Source organism: Meles meles, chromosome 2 (genome assembly GCF_922984935.1).
Source record: "Meles meles chromosome 2, mMelMel3.1 paternal haplotype, whole genome shotgun sequence".
NCBI lineage: Eukaryota > Metazoa > Chordata > Mammalia > Carnivora > Mustelidae > Meles > Meles meles.
The window spans coordinates 150,774,504-150,794,683 of record NC_060067.1 but is presented as its reverse complement, the minus strand read 5'-3'; the positions used below and the strand labels follow the sequence as shown (position 1 = coordinate 150,794,683).

The 20,180-nt window shown below is 35.9% G+C and overlaps 1 protein-coding gene across 7 annotated transcripts in view; it reads left to right on the top strand.

Moving 5' to 3' along the window:
• Positions 1-18,832, top strand: part of GAB1 (GRB2 associated binding protein 1) — a 124,424-nt gene extending 105,592 nt beyond the window's left edge. For 5 of the 7 annotated variants that reach the window (XM_045992891.1, XM_045992833.1, XM_045992842.1 and 2 more), the window contains 5 exons: positions 342-431; positions 2,159-2,252; positions 8,466-8,589; positions 14,089-14,211; positions 16,852-18,832. In XM_045992891.1, coding sequence (XP_045848847.1) covers positions 342-431; positions 2,159-2,252; positions 8,466-8,589; positions 14,089-14,211; positions 16,852-17,010 — 590 coding nt within the window. In that variant the 3' untranslated portion in view covers positions 17,011-18,832. The remainder of the gene's footprint in view (positions 1-341; positions 432-2,158; positions 2,253-8,465; positions 8,590-14,088; positions 14,212-16,851) is intronic. The other 2 variants (XM_045992851.1, XM_045992861.1) reach the window with 1 other exon arrangement.
• The last annotated feature ends 1,348 nt before the right edge of the window (positions 18,833-20,180 follow it).

Here is a 20,180-nt window from a genome sequence, read left to right as displayed (position 1 = left end):
TGATCCAGTTTTCTAAGGCTTGTTAAAAGAATAACTAACATGGCATGTGTCTTTCCTCCCTTCCTCCAAATAAAGATAACCACTAACCAGTCTGGTTATCCCACTAAAACTTTACCATCCTTTATAACACTTGGCTTGTCACACTGTTGCATGAAGCTTCTTCCTTTCCATTGTACTGAGCATGAATGATATGTAGCAAGGTTGAAATATTCTCCACAAACAAACTTTTGTATATGCTTTTGAGATGTAACATTTCTGCTCAGGGCTCTGTTGCTTTTTTACAGAATCCATTTTCCAATTAAAAAATAACATATTAAGAGAGTCTTCTTTTTACCAATTAGGTCAAAGTCCTAAAATTTTAAGACCCAAACCCCATGGTTTAGAGCGAACTGATTCACAAACCATAGGTGACTTTGCTACAAGGAGAAAGGGTATGTACATTAGCACCGCATGCTGGATGGGGCACTGGGAATTTATTTTGTGGTGGTTTTTCTTAAAAAAGTAAAGGAGAAGAGCCTTAAGTACGACTGCTGTTGTGAATAAAGCTTCCTAGCACGTTATTTCTAAAGTGAATGCTTCTCATAATGTGTGTCTTCCCATTGTGTCTTTTCATAGACACAAGTCTACTTGTTATGCCATTAACAGCAGCATGTTAAATTTGATAATATTTAGTCTTGTCCTTTTGCATTATTCTCTTAACCTTTTGGACATCAATACATTGTTTGCTTTAAGCTTGTGATCTACTTGTGAGTTCCAAATGCCTCCTTTATTTATATGTAATGTGCTGTGTATTCTGTCCTGAGACAAAATATAGAAACACTTCCCATGGATTAAATATTTATGCCATTACTTAGAATTTGACAGGTAAATTGGCAGTAGCCTTTGGGTTTCAAAAAAGGTGAAACATAAGAGTTAAAGAATTACATTCACTAAGCACAGTATTCTGTGCATGTCTGTTTTAAGTGTATAGGTGAGCAAAATTTAAACTCAGACTTAATCTAGTCTTCAAAAAAATTACATTGAGTTTTTTGTTTTGAATAGACAAAAATACTCATAAGCCCAGTGAATCTACATAGTCCTTTAAAATGACCACCTATTTTATAGTTTGATGGTAGTTATAACATAGTTGATTAAAAGTATGAGTTGAGTAAAAGTATGTCCATATATGGGCAAAACCTAGAAGAAGGAAATGTAGAAAAGTGAAATTTTTTTCTTTGGAGTGGCAGGATGAAAGGTAAAGTATTTACCTAACATGTTTAAATAGTCTCCCAAAATATAATTCATATTAACATATAGTTGTAGTTTTTTAGTTCATTTAGTTAATTTCTGAAAAATGTTTTATTCTTTAAGGGGGGCTGAGAGCTCTGTGGTATTTACTACATGGTAATTATCTGTTGTAATAATGAGGTAAATAAGCAAAGACCACTTATAAATCAAGCCAATAAGAATATTAGTGTTTATTATTATTTAATTTGGTAAAGAATATTGTTGGTTAAATAAGCTAAAATTCAAGGTAATTTTTAATAATGGTCTCTCAGAGCTGAGTTTGAGTCTCAAGATATTTTTATTGCTTTCTTTTATTTCTTTTTCAGAGTGGGCTTGAATTAGTTTAAAAGAGTTGGTCACTTCTTTTTTCAGTTTTTGATTTTAGCAGAGTTTGGTATTTAATACCTTCAATACATCATTTTATATATATAGTTGTATAACCGATGCTTCAATGTTGGAGAGTAGAAATGTTTTTACATAGAAGATGAAAGCTCCATACTTGGGGATCAAATTACTTTTTTTAAAAAAAAGGAAATAAGGAAATATGAAATGTATACATCAAGTAACTAAAGGAATTGGGTCACATTACCCTTTCTTCTCATTTAGTTTATTTTCATAAAATATTAAATTAAGAAGCAACGTGTTGTAATAGAGCTTTATTTAGACTTTGAGTCAACAACCATGAAACATTATTGACTTTAGCTTTTGTCACTAATTACTTAGCTGTATCACCTTGGGCAAATCATGTAACATCAGCTCATTTCATGTGTGAAACCAGCTGGTCTTAGGTGTACTCTGGCTATAACATATAAGTAGAGAAAAAGAGCAAGGATCTTGTTTTGTTTTCCAAATTTCCATGTACTGAAGCCTCTTATTCTCTCTTTCATTTCAGTCAAGCCAGCACCTTTAGAAATAAAACCTTTGCCAGAATGGGAAGAGCTACAAGCCCCAGTTAGATCTCCCATCACTAGGAGTTTTGCTCGAGAGTAAGTGTTTGTTTAAAATATGTACCTTGATTGGTCACTATAATGGAAAATCACTGGAACAGTGGTTCCCAAAATATGGTCTGGAAAGCTTGCCTTTTTGGGGTTCTGTGAGGTCAAATTCTCATTAAGATGCCATGATGTCTTTTGCCTTTTCCACTCTTTTTCTCGGAGTTTTCCGAAGGCTCCATAGTGTTTAGTCCTATCCCTGGGACAGGTAATAAATAGAAAATATTTGTGTACTCTTGTGGTGTTTTTTGTTTTTATGTATAAGTCTTTTTTAAATTCAGTTAATTTACATATAATGTCTTACTAGTTTCAGAGGTAGAGGTCAGTGATTCATCAGTCTTATATATTACCCTGTGCTCATTACATCACATTACTTCCTTAATGTCCATCCACCCAGTTACCCCATCCCCCACCTCCCTTCCCTTCAGCGACCTTCAGTATGTTACCTATGATTAAGAGTTTCTTAGGGTTTGTCTCCCTCTCCGGTTTCATCTTCTATTTTTTCTTCTCTTCCCTATGATCCTCTGTAAATTCCACATATGAGTGAGATCATATGATAATTCTGTCTCTGATTGACTTACTTAGCTTAGTTCAAGTTCTGTCCATATCCTTGCAAATGGCAAGATTTCATTTTCTTTTTTGATGGTGGAGTAATATTCCGTTGTGTTTGTGTGTATGTATATGTGTGTGTGTGTGTATACACACACACACACACACACACACACACACACCACATCTTCTTTATCCATTCATCTGTTGATGGACATCTAGGCTCTTTCCATAATTTGGCTATTGTGGACTTGTGGACATTGCAGCTATAAACATTTGGGTGCACGTGCCCCTTCAGATCAGTACATTTGTATCTTTGGGGTAAATACAGAGTAGTGCAATTACTGGGTCATAGGGTAGCTCTATTTTCAAATTTTTGAGGATCCTCCATGCTGTTTTCCAGAGTGGCCGCACCAGCTTGCATTCCCACCAGCAGTGTAAGAGGGTCTGCCTTTGTCCACATCCTTTCCAACATCTGTCATTTCCTGACTTGTTAATTTTAGCCATTCTGACTGGTGTGAGGTGGTATCTCATTGAGGTTTTGGTTTGTATTTCCCTGATGCCGAGTGATGTTGAGCACTTTTTCATGTGCCTGTGGGCCATTTGGGTGTCTTTTTTGCAGAAATGTCTGTTCACATCTTCTGCCCATTTCTTGATTGGATGATTTGTTCTTTGGATGTTGAATTTGGTAAGTTCTTTATAGATTTTGGGTACTAGCCCTTTATCTAATAAGACATTTGCAAATATCTTCTCCCATTCTGTCAGTTGTCTTTTGGGTTTTTTCTTTTTTTACTGTTTCTTTGGTTGTGCAAAAGCTTTTTGTCTTGATGGAGTCCCAGTTCATTTTTGCCTTTGAAGATATGTCTAGCAAGAAGTTGCTGTGTCTGAGGACGAAGAGGTTGCTGCCAGTGTTCTCTAAGATTTTGATGGATTTCTGTCTCACATTTAGGTCTTTCATCCATTTTGAGTCTATTTTTGTGTATATAGTGGTATAAAGTGGTCAAGTTTCATTGTTCTGCATGGGGCTGTCCAATGTTTGCAACACCATTTGTTGAAGAGACTGTCTTTTTTTCCATTGGACATTCTTTCCTCCTTTGTTGCAGATTAGTTGACCAAGAATTCAGGGTCCATATCTGGGCTCTCCATTCTGTTGCATTGATCTATGTGTCTGTTTTTGTGCCAGTACCATACTGTCTTGATGATTACAGCTTTGTAATAGAGCTTGAATTCCGGGAGTATGATGCTACCAGCTTTGGTTTCCTTTTTCAACATTCCTTTGGTTATCCGGGGTCTTTTCTGGTTCCTTACAAATTTTAGGGTTATTTGTTAAATTCTGTGAAAGAAGTTGATGGTATTTTGATGGGGGTTACAATGAATTGCTCTAGGTAGCGTAGACATTTTAACAATATTTGTTCTTCCGTCCACGAACTTGGAATGTTTTTCCATTTCTTTGTGTTGTCTTCAATTTCTTTCATGAATGGTCTATAGTTTTCAGAGTACAAATCTTTGCTTCTTTGGTTAGGTTTATTCCTAGGTATCTTATGGGTTTTGTTGCAATTGTAAATGGGATCGGCTCCTTAATTTCTCTTTTCTTCTGTCTCATTGTTAGTGTATAGAAATGCAATCAATTTCTGTGCATTGATTTTATTTCCTGCCACTTTGCTGAATTCTTGTATAAGTTCTAGCAATTTTGGGGTGGAGTCTTTTGGGTTTTCCACATAGAGTATCATATCATCTGCAAAGAGTGTGAGTTTGACTTCCTTGCCAATTTGGATGCCTATTATTTCTTGTTGTTGTGTGCTTGCTGGGGTTAGAACTTCTAATACTATGTTGAACAACAGTGGTGAGAGTGGACAGTACCTGACCTTAAGGGGAAAGCTCTGTTTTTCCCCTTTGAGAATGATATTCGCTTTGAGTTTTTTGTGGGTAGCTTTTATGATATTGAGGTGTGTACCCTCTATCCCTACACTGTGGAGAGTTTTGATCAAGAAAAAATGCTGTACTTTGTCAAATGCTTTTTCTGCATCTGTTGAGAGAATCATATGGTTCTTGCCCCTTCTTTTATTACCGTAGTATATCACAGTGATTTATTTCTGAATGTTGAACCACCATTGTGTCCCAGGAATAAATTCCACTTGGTCGTAGTGAATAATCCTTTTAATGTACTGTTGGGGGGCGCCTGGGTGGCTCAGTGGGTTAGGCCACTGCCTTCGGCTCAGGTCATGATCTCAGGGTCCTGGGATCGAGTCCCGCATCGGGCTCTCTGCTCAGCGGGGAGCCTGCTTCCCCCTCTCTCTCTCTCTGCCTGCCTCTCTGCCTTGTTGTGATTTCTCTCTGTCAAATAAATAAGTAAAATCTTTAAAAAACAATGCTTTAATGTACTGTTGGATCCTGTTGGCTAGTATTTTGGTGATAATTTTTGCATCCATGTTCTTCTGTAATATTGGTCTGTAATTCTCCTTTTTGGTGGGGTCTTTGTCTGGTTTTGGGATCAAGGTAATGCTGGCCTCATAAAAAGAGTTTGGGAGCTTTCCTTCCATTACTATTTTTTTGAAACAACTTCAGAATAAGTATTAATTCTTTTTTTGGTGTTTGGTAGGATTCCCCCGGGAAGCTGTCTGGGCCTGGGCTCTTGTTTGTTGGAAGATTTTTTATTATTCAGTTTCCTTGCTGGTTACCGGTCTGTTCAGGTTTTCTATTTCTTCCTGGCTCAGTTTTGGTAGTTTATACATCTCAAGGAGTACGTCCATTTCTTCCAGATTGCCTGATTTGTTGGCATATAATTGGTCATAATGTGTTCTTATAATTGTTTTTATTTCTTCAGTGTTGACTGTAATCTCTCCTCTTTCACTCATGATTGCATTTATTTGGGTTCTTTCTCTTTTCTTTCTGGTAAGTCTGGCCAGGGGTTTATCAGTCCTATTAATACTTTCAAAGAACTAACTCCTAGTTTCATTGATTTGTTTTGCTCTTCTTTCTCCAGCTCCTTAGGTGTAAGGTTAGGTTGTGTGTTTGAGACCTTTCTTGTTTCTTGAGAAGGGCTTGTATTGCTATATACTTTCCTCTTAGGACCACCTTTGCTGTGTCCCAGAGATTTTGAACAGTCGTGTTTTCATTTTCATTTGTTTCCATGCATTTTTTAAATTCTTCTTTAATTCCCTGGTTGATTCATTTATTCTTTAATAGGATGATCTTTAGCCTCCATGAATTTGAGTTCTTTTCAACTTTCCTCTTGTGATTGAGTTCTAGTTTCAGAGCACTGGTCTGAAAATATGCAGGGAATGATCCCAGTCTTTTGGTACTGATTGAGACCTGATTTTTGACCGAGGATGTGATCTATTCTGGAGAATGTTCCATGTGCACTAGAGAAGAATGTGTATTCTGCTTTGGGATGGAATATTCTGAATATATCTGTGACGTCCATCTGGTCCAGTGTGTCATTTAAAGCCTTTATTTCCTTGTTGATCTTTTGCTTAGATGATCTGTCCATTTCAGTGAGTAGGGAGTTAAAGTCTCCAATATTATTGTATAATTATCAACCTGTTTCTTTAATTTGTTATTAGTTGGTTTATATAATTGACTGCTCCCAGGTTAGGGGCATACATATTTATAATTTTTAGATATTCTTGTTGGATAGACCCTTTAATTATGATATAGTGCCTTTCCTCATCTTTAATTACAGTCTTCGGTTTAAAATCTAATTTGTCTGATACAAGGATTGCTACTCCATTTTTCTTTTGATATCCATTAGCATGATAAATGGTTTTCAGCCCCTTCACTTTCAATCTGGAGATGTCTTCGGGTCTAAAATGAGTCTTTACAGATAGCGTATCCACGGTTTTTGCTTTTCTATCCAGTTTGATACCCTGTGTCTTTTGATTGGGGGCACTTAGCCTATTTACATGCAGGGTAACTATTGAAAGATATGAATTTAGTGTCACTGTTTTGCTTGTAAAGTGACTGTTTCTGTATATTGTCTCTGTTCCTTTCTGGTCTATGTTACGTTTAGGCTTTATCTTTGCTTAGAGGACCCCTTTCAGTATTTCCTGTAGGGCTGGTTTGGTGTTTGCAAATTCTTTTAGTTTTTGTTTGTCCTGGAAGCTTTTTATCTCTCCTTCTATTTTCAATGACAGCCTAGCTGGATGTAGTATTCTTGGCTGCATATTTTTCTTGTTTAGTGCCTGGAGTGTATCATGCCAAACCCTTTCTGGCCTTTTAGGTGTCTGTGGATGGGTCTGCTGCCAGTCTAATGTTCTGCCCTTTTAGGTTATAGACCTCTTGTCCCAAGTCGCTTTCAGCATTTTCTCTTTGTCACTGAGATTTGCAAATCTCACTATTATATGTTGAGGTGTTGACCTATTTTTATTTATTTTAAGGGGGGTTCTCTGTGCCTCCTGGATTTTGATGCCTGTTTCCGTCTGCAAATTAGGGAAGTTCTCCGCTATAATTTGCTCCAGTCTATCTTCCGCCCACCTCTCTCTTTCTTCTTCTTCTGGGATCCCAATTATTCTAATATTGTTTGGTCTTATGATATCACTTATCTCTCAAATTCTCCCCTTGTGTTCCAATAGTTGTTTCTTCCTCTTTTTCCCAGCTTCTTTGTTCTCCATCATTTGACCTTCTATATCACTAATTCTCTCCTCTGTTTCACGTATCCTAGCAGTTAGACCCTCTGTTTTTTATTGCATCTCAATAATAGCCTTTTTGATTTCAACTTGGTTAGATTTTAGTTCTTTTATTTCTCCCGAAAGGGATTTTCTAGTGTCATCTATGCTTTTTTTCAGTCCCAGCTAGTATCCTTATAATTGTTATTCTGAACTGTAGTTCTGACATCTTAACTTATGTCCATTCTGATTAGGTTCCTGGAAGTGAGTTCTGCCTCTTGTTCTCTTTTTTGAGGTGAGTTTTTCCGTCTTGTCATTCTTGAAGAAAGTGGTTGCTTTTCTATTTGTAGAGTTGCAGCTATTCTTTTCTTAGCTCTCCAGTTGAGTTCTCAGGTGTTCAAAATTATTTGATAGCTATCTAGCTAAATTCCTGGGACCAAACAAAATTAAGGTCTTCTACTTCTCTGCCATCTTGGACTATTACTCTTATGTTTTTAAAAAATGTTCTATTATTTGTAATATAGTAAGTAGGTGTAACCCAAATAAACAATGTTCTTTGGGGTTCTCAATAATTCTTAAGGATATAAATGGTTCACGAGACTAGAAATTTCTGAGACCCACTAATCTGGAAAATATGGCAGTTTCTTGTGGGGGTTATTTAATCAAGATTTTTTAAAAATATGTATAGGGAAATGAACGAATATGTGAAGTTACAAACCTGCATTAAATATGTGTTAGTGTTTTATGTGTTCATATAGCTAGTTCTTTTTAACTAGGAACTCTTCGATATTTCTTTTCCTATCTGTGACTTTCTACTTATCCCTCAAATCACTGACAGTACTTTTTTTGTTCTACACAAGGAACTTGATGCCTGAAGATATACTATGTGCATTTGAATGTATGCAATAAATTGCATTAAAATAAATGTATCATAAATGATTGTACACTTCAGTGAATATTTCTGAAAGAATGTAAACTATCACTCATTTTTATTTTGAAAGTGATTTTAGACATTGTCCAGGTTTAGGTTTGTAACAGTGGTTTCTATAATTAGCTCCTCTAGGTTTCCCTTGTCTCCCCGACCGGATTCAGTCCACAGCACGACTTCAAGCAGTGACTCCCATGACAGTGAAGAGAATTATGTTCCCATGAACCCAAACCTGTCCAGCGAGGACTCAGTACGTAAAGTCTTTACAAGCAGCCCTTCCAGGTCCTGCAGGCCAGGACCTTTCCTCCCATCTCTAAATCTTACCCTTACATCCTTCTTTTTTTTTTTTTTTTTTTCCCATTTTATTCATTTTTTCAGCGTAACAGTATTCATTCTTTTTGCACAACACCCAGTGCTCCATGCAAAACGTGCCCTCCCCATTACCCACCACCTGTTCCCCCAACCTCCCACCCCTCACCCTTCAAAACCCTCAGGTTGCCCCAACCTCCCACCCCTGACCCTTCAAAACCCTCAGGTTGTTTTTCAGAGTCCATAGGAGAAGAATAAATGAAACAAGATGGGATTGGGAGGGAGACAAACCATAAATGACTCTTAATCTCACAAAACAAACTGGGGGTTGCTGGGGGGAGGTGGGATTGGGAGAGGGGGAGCGGGCTATGGACATTGGGGAGGGGAGGCGAACCCTTACATCCTTCTTTATATACTTAAGGAAAAAGGATAGAAGACAACTTTTTAAAGTGCTTCTTAAATAATAAATGCTTCTTAAATAATAAGCTTCTTAAATAATAATATGGTAAAGTTTAAAACCAATAAAGTATGAATGTATAATATCAGCATCTATAAAGTAGATTAGAATGAGTTAAAAATCATAAAATTTTATAGTTATATTTATTTTAAGATATATTTGATTTTTGAAACTATTCCAAAAAATATACTGGAGTATTCCATAATGCAGTTCTCCAGGCCCACTGTACCCTTAGAGTGAAATGATCTTACATAGGAGGTCTTTGACAGTCTTTCAATAAAATACCCTTAGATGTGGCTTAAAGACCTGATTTGTTTCAGATTGGCTGTACAAACCTGATTTGTTTCAGATTGGCTGTATTACCGTAAGGCACAAGAATTTTATAACTGTAGCAAGCTTGTGTTCTGCAGAAATTCTAAGTTGCCAGAAAATACTTCAGATATTTAAGAATAAAATCTGATTTTAATGTTTAAAAATATTTTACTTTTATTTTCCCTCAAATCAGATTCAGTGCTTGCTCTGTTACTTGTATTTTAGTAGATGAGTAAATTAGTTATGATTAGATTCACCTCTGAGTAACAAAAAATAAACAAATAACAGTGATTTTAAACAGACGTTCATTTCTCCGCATGTAAGAGTCCAGAGAGAGTCAAGCCATGGTTGTTGTGGCAAAACCCTGTTCTACAGAGTCCTCGGGGACTCTGACCCCTTCCAGCTCTCCCAGCCGCCATCTTCTGGGTGTGGCTCACATGCTCATAGAACAAGGCATGCTGTACCAACAGTTCACATTCTAAGCTTCAGGATAGAGCACAGCCTTTCTGCTTATAAAGAAGGTTCCCAGAAACTGCTGTACACACCATGTGGCCACATAAACACGAAGGGGGCTGGGAAACATCCCTTCTTCTGAGGGACAGTGGGCCTGGCTAAAAACCCATTCACATGGGAGAAGGAGAGGCAGATGCTAGGGCACAACCAGTTAGTATCTGCCAAGGTAAGCAAACATGTCATATCAAAATTTGGAATGGAATTTTTGGAATTAGTGGCTTTATTTTCTTTAGAGTGATACTCTACAGGTTCAAATAGAAAAGTCCATTTCTAGCAACAAATTTGTTTTACATATTTAATGTACTTTGGGCTAAAACAGGTTCCTCATAAAAATGAAATGATTTGAAAAGCTTGATGTGGTGCTTAAACTAATTAACTTTAAAGTATAAAATGTATATGATGTTCAAAATGAGTAAAATAATTTAAAATATTTACATCAGCCCTGGATTAGAATACAAACTAGCTATATCAATAATCCTTTCACTGGTTTTTAAGGCAGTTTTTACTAATTGGTTTCTGCTTTGGCATTCACAATTTTTTAATTTGATAAGTGGGATTTTACTTTTATTAACTTATTTTTTCTCATCATAGTAAATAGACTGGTAAAAGTCTACATAAATCCTCAGTGCAGTATCAGAGTACATACTGTCATCAATTTTTATCTTTACCTGGTTGAATGGATTTTTTTAAATTACAGAAGCAATTATTTTCTGAGATACTAAAAGAGTTTCCTTTTGCCCAAAATAGTAAATCACCATAAAAATCTTAGAAAGAACATGTAATAGGCAAGTTTGGAAATGTGATTTGTCATGACTTAATGTTAGGTGAAAGGAAAACATGAGAAAGAAAAACATTACATTCAGAAAGTGAAAGGAAATTAAGAAAATAAAATTATTCCTTTATAGCTTGTAACATTAAGCCAGAAAGATACTTTTGCCTGCCAGCCAATGATTTTCTAAAGTACTTAGGTCCTAAGTGTTAGAAATAAGCAAAAATGTTCCTGGTGAAAACACACGCACACACACACACACACACACACACACACACACACACCCTCGCCCCTCACAGTAGAAAAACCAACCACCATTTCCATTTACTCATGCTGCCAGCTGCAAGAGTTCATCATAGTCCGGACAATTCTTCCTTAGAAAAGAATGTGATATAGTTACAGCAATGTTTTCCATACCTCTTGGGAGTTAGTGCATTAATGGAATACCATAGAAATTCACAAGATCTCATTATGCTTGGACAGATGACGTCAGTAAAAAAATTGTCTTGGAAAAAAAAATTGTCTTGGAGAAGTTGAGACAGGATCAGATCAAATTAGATCAGATCAAATCTGTCTTATGCCTACAATGAAGATTAAATTCTATACATTGAAGATTCAAAGCATGATACATTTCCATACTGGTGATCATAGAGCAGGTGGTGTTTAATGAAACCATGATGCTGCCTATTAATTTATACAGAGATACAAAGTCAGGCATTCATGAAGTGAACCCTTAATATGACACTTGAAACTTGTGTGACTGTACATCACTACTAAAGATATAAATATTATTATATAACAATAACAACAAAAATATGTTCAGCAATTTTCCATACTTTAAAAAGAACTTTAGAAAATCAAAGCACTACTGTTTTTTGTTTTTTGTTTTTTGTTTTTTAATTCACAGAACATTATGATCACTCCTAGAATCTTACAGTTTTTCTAAACTGTTTTGGAAAAACAGTGGGTTAAAGACTAGAAAGCAGAGACAGGCTGTTCCCGGTTGAGATTAGAACAAGAGTAAATGGACTACCTTGCAGGGACCCAAATTTTAACAATACTTAAAGATGAAAAAATTTCCAATTCTAATAATAACTAGACAGAAAACAGTTTTAACTAGCAATTCTGAGAAATTCTCTTTAGGAACAATTTGTTGAGTTTAAATGTGTACATCATATAAGCTCATAGGCTCCTTTGATAGTCTTTCCATACTATGAACAACTGTAGGTATTTCCAGTTAGGGGAATTCCGGGTATGGGTTCTTTCATGAGTCACATTTGAATACAAAATTTTACACACACACACACTTCTGCTTGATTTTTTATGTGAGAATGAAATATGGAGTCATTCAGAAAAAAAAATTCAGTTTTTTTATGAATTAGGGGGGAAAAAGGGAGAGGGAAATACCTATAATTGAGCAGCAAAACTTGCTTACACATTTTTGTGCCTTACATGTTACTGTCAATATTTTTTTAGTGCTTTATCAGTAGTAGTTCATAGATTTGGTCAAAAGATCTTTTCCTACAACTAGAGCCCTCACATTCAGTCCTGCAGCTGCTCCTGCATAAATACACTGTGTACAGTATGTAATACACATGGTAGGCTGCACAGTATTGTGTCTTTGGGTACATGCAGTTCAGACCATGTCCTGCTTACCAGACCATGGACCCTGGCACAGACTCTGTGTAGACCCGCAGACAGGAGTACCTTCTCTAATTCACAAAAATGTTTCACATGGGCTATTAGCAGCCCTGCTTCAAAAGAAGAAAGAAATTCAGTGTTTTTCTAGCAATTTCCTTTGCCTGAACCACAGTTTACTCTGTTTAACTTGAGCTAGAAGCAAAGGAGTAGCAATATAAAAGGATCAAGAGGGGCACCTGGGTAGCTTGGTCAAGCATCCAACTCTTGATTTCAGTTTCAGCTCAGGTGATGAACTCAGAGTTCTGAGATCAAGCCCTGCCTGGGGCTGTGGGCTGGGCATGGATCCTGGTTAAGATTCTCTCTTTCCCTCTCTCCACCCCACCCCTGCTGGTATGTGTGCTCTCTTAAAAAACAAACAAACAAAAAAACAGGTTTATGGAGTTTCCAAATTGTTTTATTATATCAAGTATAAATTTTAAATATATTACATCATTATGGTTTTCTTCAGAAGTATGAGATAGTATGTGAATATTCATATGTACGTGATAGAAGACGCAAGGATGGAAGTTGCTAATGTCTTGACTACAAGAAGTCCAGAATATTTCTAGGTGAGGTTGAAAGCAGCAAGGCAGGGAAACAAGGCATTTGACGGCACACATTTGGGACCATTATAAGTAACGTATAGGGTATATGTAGGGGCATAAATTCATGTCATCCTTTCCTTCTTGTTCAGCATTGATCTTCAAGTTCCTAACAGCTTGTTTCTTTTGCATTTCTCTGTCTCAGGCTTTTTCATTTTTATCATTTATTGGTGTCCTCTATCTTTTTCCTTTATCTTTTTTTGGAGAGTGGCTCTTCAGTTGTACAATTCCTATTAGGACAGAAGAAATAAGGCTAAAGAGAAGACAGAAGAAATGAAGTGGTAAAAATTCCAGATGGTTAAAACAAAACAGACTTTGCCAGTGCAATAATTGTTTATAGCCTTTAGTTAATATACATATTCTAAACTAATTTCAGTGTGAGAGCTTTTTTTTTAAGATTTACCAATTTATTTATTTGAGAGAGAGAGAGAGAGAGTGTACTCAAGCAGGAGGAGGGACAGAGGGAGAGGGAGACTCCAGCAGACTCCCTGCTGAGCACAGAGCCGATCCCATGACCCTGACATCATGACCTGAGCTGAAACCAAGAGTCAGTCACTCAACTGATTGAGCCACCCAAGTGCCCCAACATGAAAGCTTTTCAATAAAATATGGGACTTTTTAAAGACTTTAATTAGAAAGCAAGGAGTGAAAGGATCTGGTAGTATAAAAATGTAATTGAGTAAAGATACCATTTTAATAATGTTCAGGTGGCACTCTCGCAACTAATTGTAGCTTGATGTTTCAGTCTTAGTTTGAACAGTTTGACTTTTTTTTTTTTTAATTTATTTATTTGACAGACAGAGATAACAAGTAGGCAGAGAGGCAGGCAGAGAGAGAGAGAGAGGAGGAAGCAGGCTCCCCGCTGAGCAGAGAACCCGATGTGGGGCTTGATCCCAGGACTCTGGGATCATGACCTGAGCCGAAAGCAGAGGCTTTAACCCACGGAGCCACCCTCCAATCCTAAAAGGTTATTTAACTTTTTAAGCAGACATTGTTTTAAACCATATCCTCTTGAAATAAATATTTTGGCTTTAGTAGATGACAAACAAGATAAGCAATATGTCTCATGGATGTCCAACAGTTGATTTGTTGTATTACCATTTTCAGAATCTTTTTGGCAGTAATAGTCTAGATGGAAGAAACAGTCCTATGGTCAAGCCCAAAGGAGACAAACAAGTGGAATACCTAGATCTAGATTTAGATTCTGGGAAATCCACACCACCACGTAAGGTAAGTGAAATCTCATTCTATAAAAACAATTAGCTCACCTTTTTAATCCCACAGAATCATGTTTCCTTTGGGGAAATTTTTTTAGCATGTTTAATTTAAACTTAATGAAGTCTGTTAACTTAATATTGTTTCATAAATCACAATTAACAAAGTTATGTAGATAATAAGTTGCTTTTTTTCCTTTTTAATGTTATAGAAATGATACACTTCTATTTTAGTGGTTACTTTTGAAGTGCTTGCTTAGCTAAATCTGAAGTTATTCATTATCTTCATACTCTTTCCATTGTTAGCTCACATTCCCCCCTGCTGACATATGTGCTATTTTTGACCAAAGTTTTGGTTTTTTCCATTTCTTAAATCCACAAATTACACAGTAGTAGTAGTAGTAGTAGTAGTAGTCGTCGTCGTCTTATAATATAGACAGTGTTTACTTACATTTTCCTACATGTTTGCAAACTTCTCTTTCTTACCGTTTCTTCGTGTATTTTAGCCCTTCCTTCCATATTCATTTTTTCTTTCTTTTTTTTCTGTTTTTCTTGAGAGAGGTGGACTGGGGAGGGACGGGGAGGGCATGTGAGGAGAAGAGCAGAGAGAGAAGGAAAGAGAATCTTAAGCAGGCTCCACACCCAGCACAGAGCCCAACTCAGAGCTCGATCTCACAACCCTGAGATCATGACCTGAGCTGAAATCAAGAGTTGGATGCTTAACCCCGGTTAATCATTTTTTCTTCCTCCTGAAATACATCTTTTAGAAGTTCCTCTTGGGGGGAGGGGGGACCTGTTAGTGATAGATTCTTGCAATTTTTGTGCGAGTGAAAAAGTCTATATTTTGTCCTCGTTCTTGAAAAAGTTTTTTTGAGTTCACAGTTCTTGATTGGCAATAAATTTCTCTCAACACGTAGAAGATACTGTTCACTATCATCTGGCTTCCATTGTTCCTGCTGAAAAATATGCTGTCAATCTAATTACAGTTCCTTTGTAGATAATTTGTCTTTTTTGTCTGGCTGATGTTAAGATCTTTTCTGTATCTTTAGTATTCTACAGATTTATTACAACATAGCTTCCTTTTTATTTATCATGCTTAATGGAAGTTGTACTGTTTTTATGTCTGGATTTGTATTTTTTAATCAATTCTGGAAAAGTCCCAGTCGTAATCCCTTTTTTTTTCCAGTAATTACTTCTTTAAATATAGCTTTTCAACTATTCCTCTTATCCTCCCATTTGAGGTTTCTTATTACAGATTAGTTAGAACTTACGCTATTTTCCGTACATCTTCACCTTTTCACATTTTCTTTCTATTCATCTCTTTGTGCTTCTCTGGATAATTTTTTTTGATCTGTCACCAAGTTCACTATCACAATTATCCTGTTTAACCCATTGTTTAATTTTTAATTTCAGTTATTTTATTTTGATTTCTAAAATGAAATTTTGCTTGTTTTTTTAAAGTATACCTAGCTGTTTTCAATAGTTTCTTACTCCTTTTATTTAGTTTTCTTGATTCCTTTAAAGATTTTGTGCATATGTATTTTATACTGTTTATTGTCATTTCAGTATCAGACCTTGGAGGTCTAAATCTGTGTTTATTCTTTCTGCTCACTCTTGATAGCTTATTTCCTTACATGTTTTATACCTTTTTTTTTTTTTTTTTTTTTGCAAATTCTTTTCCTGAGTATATCTGTGGGAATCCTGCAGACCTAAATTTCCTTCAAAATAGATTTGCATTTTCTTCTGCTGGGAAACACTCTGGGACCACCTCAATTCCCTTTAGGGATCCCTAGCTTAACAGGATGGTCTCAGATTGAGCATGCCATCCCATCCAGGGCCTCTTAACTGCATTGCTGAGATTGACATTCATCCTAAAGATAACTGTAAAGTTTACCGTGAGCAGCTCTTTGTCCTCTCTGTTTCCCTCACACCTTGGGTATTTCTCTTACTTTCCAGAGAGCCCAGCACTGCATTAAAAATTATATGTGCCTTAAGTTAGTTAGTATTTAGTTGTATTTTAGAAATAAGAGGTCCTGGGGCACCTGGGTGGCTCAGTCGGTTAAGCATCTGCCTTTGGGCTCAGGTCATGATCCAGGGTCCTGCTCCCTGCCCAGCAGGGAGTCTGCTTCTCCCTCTCCCTCTGCCTCTCCCCCTACTTGTGTGCCGTCTCTCTCTCCCTCAAATAAATAAATAAAACCTTAAAAAAAAGAGAGAGAGATCCTGTCAGCCTGTGCAGTTTGCCATTCTTGAGATACTGCTTTTCAAAAAACATTTCTTAGCTCTGAAAGTAAACACTGATACATGTTCTAAGGACTTGAAAACGTGAAGCTTCAGCTAGAGGGAGAAGTAAGCTGTGTATCTTAAGCTGAACCAGGGGTCTGCAGTCCCTGTTTTCTAAGAGTTCCATCTGTGTTGGGAGCATTAGTCTGTGTTCTTATATATAGTAATTCTAAATTTAAGGGGAAAACAACGTACAATTAGGAAAAAAACAACATTTTTAGATTGAGGTAATGTTACTTTGTGTGTACGTGTGTGTGTGACCCAATAGAATTTCAAGAGTTATTCACAGCGTGTGAGTGTCTTGCATTTTAAGACTAAATTTCACTCAGAACTCTTTTATATGTGGGGTTTTATGGTGTTCTTCTTTGCTTTTTAGCAAAAGAGCAGTGGCTCAGGCAGCAGTGTGGCTGATGAGAGAGTAGATTATGTTGTGGTTGACCAACAGAAGACCTTGGCTCTAAAGAGCACCCGGGAAGCCTGGACAGACGGGAGACAGTCCACAGAATCGGAAACACCAGCCAAGATTGTGAAATGAAAATACTGCTTTGCTGTTTCTGAACAAAAGAGAACTGAATTGTAGAGATAAACCCTGTTTAACTGAAGAAGACTTGACACTTCTAGATAGATCCTCAACTGAGTAGAATTGAAGTCAAAGGACCTTTCAGACATAATCAAACAATTTAAACTGTAAATGGTGCTTTGTGGTATCTGAACAATTCATAACATGTAAATAATATGGGAAAATAGTGTTGCTTAGCTCCCAGAGAAACATTTGTTCCATAGTTAACTCACTAGTAGTATTACTGTATTTATGTACTTTTTCATTTAAAACATTGGTTTGGGTATTCCCAGATGTTCCTTAACATAATTCCTTTGGGAGTTCTTGTTTTTCCTCACACTACTCTATATAACAATACTAAGTTAACTAAGCTACTTTTAGATTTGGAAATCACTCTTTAAATGCACTCTAACAACATTAAAATGAGAAGTAGATCCACAATTTACCTTTCTACCCGAAACTTCAGGTGATAACCATTAGCTTAAACTACAGAGTACAGTTGGACTCATCATTCACTGCCTTCCAGCATGCTGCAGATAATCATGTACTGGTGTCAGGATCTAATTCTCTGGTTCATGTATATTTAGTTTTCAGTGGTGGAGCTTTATTATATTTTGTTAATTACAGTGTTTTTGATTCGTTGAGTGGAGATTCTGCCAGGTGGGGTCTTGCACCTTGGAAAGACTGAATAATTACACTGTCAAGTAAGACTGTAGATCACTTACAGCATGCAGTGATGATGTGCTCTCACACTTGTTAACGTGTATTAAACTTTACATTATTTGCAAAACATAGTTATGTAACTAATCAGGTACGTACCAGGCACCGATGTGCTAATACACTGATCAGGTTTAGACAATGAGCTTTAGTTGTGTTCTTGTAAGTCCTAATATTGGTTTCCAGTTTGGACCTAATGAAACATTCACTGTTAGTTATAGCAACATACTGTGATTTTTTTAATTAGACAGTAATTCAGATTTATTACTCTTACGAATGAAATTCTATCTTTTGACACCGTAGTGCCCTTTCTATGATTTTTTTTAAACTTTACTTTATATTCTTCTTGGCCTTATATTTAAATCCCTATGCAATTAATATTTTATAATCTACATTTAAAAAAAATAGATGTTCTACAAGTGATTCTCATATGTAGCACTTATTGCTTTTCCAGTAAAAGAATTAAGGATTTTGTACTGTGATTTCTATTCACTGCCCTAATTCAAGAAATATTGAAGCATTGCTATAATGTGAATTCTTATAGTCATGGACCTCTTCCAACCAGATTTCTGAAACGACCTGAGGAATTATATAATTCTTTCTCATCTATAATATGGTCCTATGACATGGATATCAAAACCACAAATTTTATATAGTGAGGCTATAGTTGTATTTATCTGTTTTGGCTTTGCAGTGTAATTTAGAAAGCAGGTATAGTTGTTTGCTTGTTTTTTAACTACGTTACATACAATCTTTTACTGATTTGAGACTTACTAACAGTTTTCGGAGGGGGCGGAGAAAAGCGTGCCCACAGCTGAGGCATGATTCCCTCCATTCAGACCTCTAACTGTTGCCTAAGGACATAGATGTACCCTGATATCTGGTCTCTTAGCCATAGTACTGTGCCTAATCAATGTAATGGGTTTATTCCCCCAATTCATGAACTAAAAAAATGTTCATAACAAGATGAATTGTAGACTAGTAACATTTGATGCTTTTAAATATTTGCGTCTTTTTAAATGAAAACTAAAACCCAGAAGTGAATTTTCAGGTGGATCTTTAAATAAAAAGACTGTTCGAATTTGGTGTGCGCAAGCTGTTTTGTAATGAAACCACAAAATAAAATCCAAAATTATTGAAATGTGCCTAAACTATTAAAACACACAGCACAGTTGATGTGTAAAATTGCTAAATTGTGTTATGTGGAAAATGAATGCATTTTCAGATTTAGAATACAACAGTAAATATATTCAATAAGTATATTATCAATTCAAAGGTGGAAATGTTGTTTAAAGCTGCCTTTCAAGAGTCTAAGGCAAATAGACGGACTTTTTTAGTGTAGGTTTTCAATTTTTTACAAGTTATCATTTTTGAAGGCCTGCAGCACTCTAATTTGTAGAAGTTTTTCCACTGTGCAGAATAATTTAAGAATTGAAATGTATTAGGCAGTGAGTTTTAGAAAATGTACTCACGTTAAAACATTGTATTAACAAATTAAAAGACAGTTTCTTATGGAGCATCATTTTCCAAACATTTTTTAGCAGTGGAAACTTCAATAAAATTTTGTGTAACGCCAACATATAAAGCCTGAAAAGTTCATTTTATCAATGTAAATATTTTGGGTTCACATTTAAGTTTATTTATCTTAATCCATTACTAGGAATAAAATTTGCAAGTAACACGAATGTGTAATTGGCCTTATAGAGTTGGCCAAAAACTTAAGCAGCCAATTTGTTTTATTTGCATATTATAAAGAAAGATTTGATTCACACAAACTTAAGTAAGTGTAAATAATAGCAGGTTTTAAGCACACATCTCAGAATGTTCTTTAATTAGAGATAGCTGAAGTTGTATTTCAAGGTTTAAAAAAAACAGTTCTTATAGTGGAGTTAATACATACACAGTCTTCGGTGTGGTTAAAAAAAAAAGGAGGGGGTATGTAACACATTAGAATGGGCATTTTTATTGTTTTAAAAATACACATTTATAAAAACAAAAATTTTGAAAACCCTAATCACCTCCAAAAAGCTGAGTTTTAGCCAGGCAAGATTTGGAAACCACTGGTTAATCATGTGAGTTACATTATAAGTCAGAAGTCTTTTTATCCCACATGTTTGATGTTGTGTATTTTTTTATTTCTTACTTTGAAAAACAGTAAAATTTTATGAGGTTTGAATACCAAAGCGCAGTTCTGCTTTTAAGAATTGAAATTTAAACTTGAATAATTTAAGCTACTTAACCCATGGAAGGTATCACTTAGTAAGCTATAAAAGATGGTTTTTATCTACACTCTGTACATCTTCGTCAATGAGATAAGCTACTGTGAGCATTTTAGAGAATTCCATAAGGTACTGCTATGAATGTGTGTGTGTATAGCATTGTATTTAATCATAGACTAAATTTGATAGAGAAACACTGCTATACTTGCA